Below are 6,823 nucleotides of genomic sequence, written 5' to 3' on the forward strand. Positions count from 1 at the left end.
GCGCACTCTCAGTTTACGGAAGCAAGAACATCTACATACGTCGCCATTCCCTACAATACAGGCCTGGGATAGAGACTACTACTGCCCTCCCGAGCCGCCAGCTCCACCTGTTTCACTTCCCCCACTTACCTTAGGTACAGTCTTCATGGGACTATCACGCCTATTCCGTAATCTCTACGGCATTACCCTTCGCCTTACTAAAGTCACACCCGGCGAGGTGTGGCATCCCGACGTTCGGAAGCTGGAAGTCGTAGACGAGAAGTCCGGAGTCATAGGATGGATCTATGCCGATCTTTTCGCGCGACAAGGCAAGCCAAGCGGCGCGGCACACTACACCGTCCGTTGCTCACGACGAACGGACGACGACGACGCGCACCACGACCTCGACGACGCTTGGGACGAGGGCGCCCTAAGGGCGATTCAGCTATCTGACAAGTTCGAGAACGCTCACCGAGCTAAGATACCGGGCTCCGAGGGTGTCTTCCAGCTGCCTGTTGTGGTATTGCTGTGCGAATTCACTCGGCCATCCGTCCGCAAAGGTCCGACTATCCTTGCGTGGCACGAAGTCCTCACCCTTTTTCATGAAATGGGACACGCGATGCATTGTGAGTTCTCCGACCAATGATGACGTATCGATCGTCATGCTCACCATATATATATATAGCCATGGTCGGACGGACGGAGTATCAGAATGTATCCGGCACGCGCTGTGCTACGGACTTCGTCGAGCTGCCGTCTATCCTGATGGAACATTTTTTGAACTCGCCAGCAGTGCTCTCGTTGTTTGATATCAAGGGCAACGAACCCCTTGTCGCAGGAAACCACCACGAGGATCCTTGTCATTCCATCGACACGCACACCCAAATATTGCTGGCCGCGCTCGATCAAATCTATCACTCACCTGCTGCTCTGTCTCCGGACTTCAACTCCACGGCAGCGTTGGCGAAGCTGTACGAGACCCGCGGCCTCATTCCCTACGTGCCGGGCACATCATGGCAGACGCAGTTTGGGCATCTTTTCGGGTACGGCGCGACGTACTACTCGTATCTCTTTGATCGGGCAATCGCCTCTCGCATCTGGCGCAAGCTCTTCGCACACGATCCTCTGAACAGGGAGACTGGGGAGCGGTATAAGAACGAGATTCTTAAGTATGGCGGTGGCAAGGACCCGTGGGAAATGGTCGGTACGTTGCTGGACGCGCCGGAGACGCGGCATGGCGATGCGGAGGCCATGGCTGAAGTTGGAAGGTGGAAAGTTGAAGATGAGGTGTCTATGCCTGGACGCCATTAATCTGGGTCCGTAGAAGATTGCGTCGTACATGTACTGGAAAACACGGCCGCGCATGACGCTGACGCTTTGCAGGTTGCTATACGTCCTCCGCCGTTGCTGTTCTGAGCCCTTGGTGTTGCAGTCTTCAGCCTCTTGGTAGGCGCGTGTGCGAACGCATCATATAGTAAAGAGTGCGGCATCGCACAGAGCAAAGAGCGGGCTAGAATACATGATGACCAATAGAGTAGCTAATAATGATAAGCGGAGTGTACTGCGAACCGAAGACTGCGGCTTTAGATGTGACTGAGCAAAGCAAGCTGAGACTGGGTGCCGATGAAGGCTAGCCGATAGCGATGGCGATGGCGAGGTAGGCAAGGAAGCATTCCGCATTGTACGAGATGTTGAAGATGAGGGAGGAGCATGAAGAGCTGAGCTGAAAGCAGTGGAAAATTTAAGGATATTGTTCCCTGCACCCCGGCTGTACGAGGAAGGGGGACGATGTCAAAGCATTTAACGTTACGATATTACTCTTGGTTCTGATGGCGGGGACAAGGGCGGTGTGCAAGGCAGAGCATCGAGGGAAGACTCTGAACCCTCGCTGAGATGAGATATTGTCGACGAGATGGAACTGACGGATGTTGACCGTGAAGCAGATGAGAGAGGCCTCGAGGGTAATGCGTAGGGATGCGATGAACAGCGTGCATGTGCGAACTTCGGAGACTGACTTTCCCTTCGGATTTGCTTGGATTTGCTATAAGGCTGTACGGTGGCCGTCGACTTGCATGCATCGTAAGACCAAAGTAGACGAGCTGTGGATATAGCAGGTGAACATGAACCACGTGCAGACGTTTGCCCGACACTGACAGAAGGGTAGATGAGAGCAGGAAGCGGCGCCTTCGAAGCCGTAACAGAAAGACAGTATGGGTCAGACCAACCTGTGGGTCTGAGCGACCCTATTGAGCAAACAGTAGATGTAGGATCGTCTAGCGTCATCTTTGCAAAGGTGTCGGCAAGATCGGCCACCGCACTGTCACCAGGTACGCCCTTCGTCCGGTAAGACGACGTATGGTGAGGCCACTCCGTTATAAAATGTAGCGAGTCGTCAAGAGGGAAAGGATCGTAATGGCAGATAGGAGGGAAGCGAGCTGGATATGCGTGTGCCGGTCGCTCAGAACCAAGCTCGTCTAAGTGGGTGCGTGTCGTATGCGGAGGTACCGGCTGAAATAAGAGATTAGATTAAGGTATGAGGCGATGTGGGCGTATATCGCTTACCGACGAAATGCGCTCAACACTACAGTGAATTAAGCCCGGACTGGAGCACTGAGAATCTGTTCCGGACATCTTAATGATCGATGGACTAAGATGCGAGAGCTGTATCGTTTTGGTGGTAGTTTTGTTCCGCGCTGAGTGAAAAACGGTGCCCTTCTTTAAGACTTGGCCATCCCTTTTGGACCGATTTCTGCGATTCTGAAACTGGTAGAGGAGCGTAAAGGGCGTGCCGTCTCTCAGGAGCGGAATACCTACCCAAACATGAATCTGCCTATATTCCATGCTTGTTAACAGGGCCAAGCGTTCCTTCTCGCCCCGCGTTGGGTACGGATTTTCAGAGAAGGTGCTTTCAAGAGTAGGCAGCGCTTCCTGCAATTGGTGAGCTGGAAGAAATAATAACGTGTATATTGAACGCTCACTTGTTTGAAAGAACACTTTCCTTGGCGGCTCGGCAAGTGAACAGGATCGTTCCTGGTGGCGGTCGACTTGGCGGCGGCGATGGATTGTAGCTGACGCACGAAGGTTTGCTCCAGTTGCCCTAGTTTCGCAATATAGCGATCGCAAAAAGCCTTCTGAACGTTTTGAGCGTCCCGTCCAGTGCAGAAGCCCATGTGTATCAAAGACTCCAGAGAAGAGCGCATCCACTCTTCATGAACATCCTTCAACTTGGCTGCACTCTGTACGTATGCATGGGACAGCCGTTCTGAGACCACAGGCCGAAAGCCTTGGCTAACGAGGTAAGCAGTTAGAGGCTGGGGGTCGGGAAGAGAGTAAGTGAGGGCTTCCCGAGCAAGGGCGGCGGGGAAGGGCGTAGGTGGTACATATCCGCGAGGATACATGAAACCCGCGAACTGGTGTGCTCTATGCGAGATACGGCGTAAGATAGATATTTCACGGTCGCCTGTCGCCATTGCGCCTGGTGAGGACCGGGGGACTTGGATGTGAGTGTCAGTGGGCTTGCGACAAGTTGCGAGCATACGGGAGGCGCGTGCGAATCAACAGTTCGCTTGTTTATTGAGACGAACTAGGTAGTTCGTTCCCACAACCATGCATCGCGTGCTGATCTACAGCGTGAGACGAATCTTGTCGGACCCCTTTGTCCCCTCCTCTCAACTCTCTGTCTCGAGCTCTAAGACGTCACTATCGCTCGCTGCCACTACATTCCGCTCCGACTGTTTGACATTCCATTGTGGGCCGGTTCCATGCAACACACCACTGCCTCTTTGCAGCGACGCCTTGAAGAAGCGGAAGAGCATTTCCTCTCCGCTCTGTCCTCTCAAGACGACATAGCCTTAGAGGCTTTCAGAAAATGCTGGGAAGCCCTTTGTCTAGATTTCGAAGACGCTTTCCACGCGGGTATCGTGGACGACTCTTTACGAAAGCTTGCTCAGTACATATCCTCTATAGTCGTCATTCTCGACGAGAGCCTCTTTCATCTGCAACAGGAAGTGAAAACCGCGTCGTTCATGTCTGAAATTGACGAATTATTCGCGAAGATGGCCATCGACGACATTGTGGAACCAGCCCCTCTCGACCGTGCAATGGCATCACGTACACGGCGCGAAAACGCGGCCGAGGACAAGGCTTCGTCGTCTCTTCCTCCTATCATTCCACTGGCTTTCGATTGGCTGGTGGAAAACCTGCAGAATCCTTATCCAACGACTGCATTAAAATTGTCCATGGCTACACAAGCAGGAATCTCTTTTCGCTCCATGGACGAATGGTTCAAGTCCGTTCGTCGCCACATTGGCTGGGTGTCGATCGTGAAGAGACATTTCAAAGGCTCGCGGGCTCTTGCGATTGCTGCGGCAGAGCGAGTTCTCTCCCAAAACGGTGGCGATACAACTACTTCCTTCGAGATCGCTGCAGACCTCCTAGCAATGAGGTCAGAGCTGGTTAACCTCTACCCGAATGCCAAACAACATTCTTGCAGACACGCTCCATCATCATCATTGCCTCGCGCGGACTCGCAAAAGCCATCGTCGTTTCTTCCATATTCGTCCTTGACTTGCGGCAGCTTTTCTTCGATCTCCGAGCTATCTGGGGGCTCGCAGTCGCCACCCTCCACCAGACCACCGTCACTTATATTTACGTCCACGGACAGCGAGGATGATGACCGCCTGTCATTGCTCACACGCAGTTCGCCCACCATATCGCATTATGAGTTTGACTTGCAGCTGTCGAGGTATGCACGTCAGTTCCTCTTGAGGACTAGTATGTTGACGGGCAGATTATCAGAGAGTCCTACAACGATTCCGCAACATCAGGACTTTTGCCCAACCTCCCTGGCCTCGTATATCCTCCCGACTCATCACAAGATGTTCCATCTTCATCACCCGTCACAGAGTCCGCCTGGTGGCCGGCTCATATTTACGATGATCCAGTCCTATCAATCAACACCCATTTCTCTTCGACAACCACCGTCACCAGAAAGCGTCGAAGGTCTAACGCAGACGTTGTGCCGCTGACGAAGCGTCCTAGGAAAAACTCCACACCGGCCTCGACGAAGCCACAAGCGGTCTCTACCTCCCTTCCTCAACGTCGAGTACATTACGATGGCCCTTCTTCCGATTGCGACACTTCTTCCAAGAAAGGTGGCGCAAACTCAACGCTCGACTCTCGGTTGGTGATCGACTCCTGCTGTTCCCTTCACAAGGTCCGGCCTGCTGAATCATGTGCCGACCAAATTGCTACTGTTGGTCGGTAGTATATCTCTATAGTCAGCTTTATTACTGATGAGCCGTGTAGACAGATCCACGATCGTAAACGTCAACCCACCTCAGCATAATTATGCCGCATGCGTAAGCCTTTGACCCGTTCTGGCTGAGTTTTGTTGCATAATCCGTATGCAGATTCGTACCGTACCGTCGCCTACCACGCTAAGGCAAACTCCCCCCCTCATCGATGCCGGCGTACCGGAGTTGAGCCCTGAAGCACTAAAAGAGATGCTCGACGACATTTTATCGAACTTCCACGTAGATTCAACGCTAGCCAACGAGGTACCGCCACCCCTTCAACTACCCTTCACTGAGGATAGCCATGTACCAAATCCGTCTATGGACCTTCCTCTAGAGCAGCGAGAAGAGTTTGGTCTTCTACTTGCATCTGCCGAATTACAACTTCCGGAGTTTGACGAAGCTCTATGGGAGAGCATCTTCGAATCGTCGGTGGTTCCGTTGCACGATGTCCTATCACAACCGACTAGTTCCTCCTGTACGCCATTTTGTCCGTTATTTCGGCCATCATTGCTCATCGTGATTGTGATGCGCAGAGCTCGTCAATCTCATCCGCCTTGTATTCTCGCCCTACAAAGGACACAAGGAAACAGCGTCCAGCGTTGACAAGGACTAAGCGTCCTCGCGGCCATTCTCTCCTCCATACCATTATCTATCCTTCAACTCAAGTGCATCAATACTTACATCGTCTTTACAGGATAAGCTCCCGGCCTGCCGTTACCGCCTGAAGACCGCTATTCTCGCTCATCGTTTGCGGCTCTGCACTAAGACGACAATCATCTGCTTACTCTTTGCTTCTCGGTGCTTTTTATTGCTATATATCTCCCTGTAGTTTATGCTTGATTTGCCCATTGTCTCAAGAACAACCTTTGGGTCCACCATCGCATATCTCAAGTCGTGACATGCAAGACAGGCTCGTGTCAGCCTCAGGAAAACAAGGGTGCCTCCGGCATGCTCGTCGTCGTACCGTCTTGTCATTCTTTGTACAAGGCCCAGCGACAACGCATGTACTCGCTTGCGGCGACCGACTAGCAGAGAAGCTCACGAGAAACACATGTCCATCCCCACCTACGTACTTCCAATGTACACCTGTCATCCTTCACGTTCTAGCCTGGAATGGCACCTCATAAAGTCCAGCTGCTTCCGGCTCACTATAACCCTGCAAATCGCTCGACCGAATTCGTTAGGACGTCTATCATGTTCTCTCCGTACTCTATCTACGTAGAGGTGTCTCGAAGTCTAGCGTGATATCAAGGGTCAGACGAAGCCCGCGTCTCGAGCATCCTCAGCCGCAGCTGACCAATCGTCGTCGAGGTACCTGACTCCTCGCGCCTGTTCGCTTTCGTCCCAGCGTGGACTCATCGTGCGCGGCATGGAGATGTGAGGACCGATCTTTAAGACGGGCGGGCACGGCAGCGGCACCCCTCCGACTCACCTTGTGTAATCAGGGTTAACTCAAATCAAGAAGTTTTGCTGTAAAACCTCCGAAAGCCGGTTTATTATCCACACCTAATTATATGCTCTTCTGTGCGTGTTGTCCCGTAGACACC

The 6,823-nt window shown here is 52.6% G+C and overlaps 4 protein-coding genes across 4 annotated transcripts; 3 read left to right on the plus strand and 1 right to left on the minus strand.

Annotated features, from left to right (window-relative positions):
• On the plus strand, window positions 1–632 carry PHACADRAFT_265722 (uncharacterized protein). The gene has a single exon (XM_007402135.1). It carries the CDS (start codon window positions 146–148, stop codon window positions 623–625), a length of 480 nt encoding a protein of 159 aa, XP_007402197.1. The 5' UTR covers window positions 1–145; the 3' UTR covers window positions 626–632.
• An 8-nt stretch (window positions 633–640) lies between these two features.
• On the plus strand, window positions 641–1,399 carry PHACADRAFT_265723 (uncharacterized protein). Its single transcript, XM_007402136.1, has one exon. The coding sequence runs from the start codon at window positions 667–669 to the stop codon at window positions 1,288–1,290; it is 624 nt and encodes a 207-aa protein (XP_007402198.1). The 5' UTR covers window positions 641–666; the 3' UTR covers window positions 1,291–1,399.
• Window positions 1,400–2,539: 1,140 nt separating this feature from the next.
• Window positions 2,540–2,913, minus strand: PHACADRAFT_265724 (uncharacterized protein; the record flags this gene model as incomplete). The annotated part of the gene is made up of 1 exon (XM_007402137.1): window positions 2,540–2,913. A coding segment is annotated over one exon (177 nt), but the record flags the coding sequence as incomplete, so codon positions are not given.
• An 819-nt stretch (window positions 2,914–3,732) lies between these two features.
• On the plus strand, window positions 3,733–6,457 carry PHACADRAFT_131851 (uncharacterized protein). The gene is made up of 5 exons (XM_007402138.1): window positions 3,733–4,723; window positions 4,777–5,237; window positions 5,287–5,339; window positions 5,391–5,751; window positions 5,810–6,457. Coding segments are annotated over exons 1-5 (1,860 nt in total). The 5' UTR covers window positions 3,733–3,740; the 3' UTR covers window positions 5,812–6,457.
• The last annotated feature ends 366 nt before the right edge of the window (window positions 6,458–6,823 follow it).

Source organism: Phanerochaete carnosa, assembly GCF_000300595.1.
Source record: "Phanerochaete carnosa HHB-10118-sp unplaced genomic scaffold PHACAscaffold_31, whole genome shotgun sequence".
Taxonomy (NCBI): Eukaryota; Fungi; Basidiomycota; class Agaricomycetes; order Polyporales; family Phanerochaetaceae; genus Phanerochaete; species Phanerochaete carnosa.

Coding starts and splice junctions, on each gene's coding strand:
- PHACADRAFT_265723 (XM_007402136.1), top strand. CDS start 667: ATGGTCGGACGGACGGAGTATCAGAATGTATCCGGCACGCGCTGTGCT.
- PHACADRAFT_265722 (XM_007402135.1), top strand. CDS start 146: ATGGGACTATCACGCCTATTCCGTAATCTCTACGGCATTACCCTTCGC.
- PHACADRAFT_131851 (XM_007402138.1), top strand. CDS start 3,741: ATGCAACACACCACTGCCTCTTTGCAGCGACGCCTTGAAGAAGCGGAA. Junction 4,724..4,776: donor TTTGACTTGCAGCTGTCGAG/GTATGCACGTCA, acceptor GCAGATTATCAG/AGAGTCCTACAACGATTCCG. Junction 5,340..5,390: donor AGCATAATTATGCCGCATGC/GTAAGCCTTTGA, acceptor ATCCGTATGCAG/ATTCGTACCGTACCGTCGCC.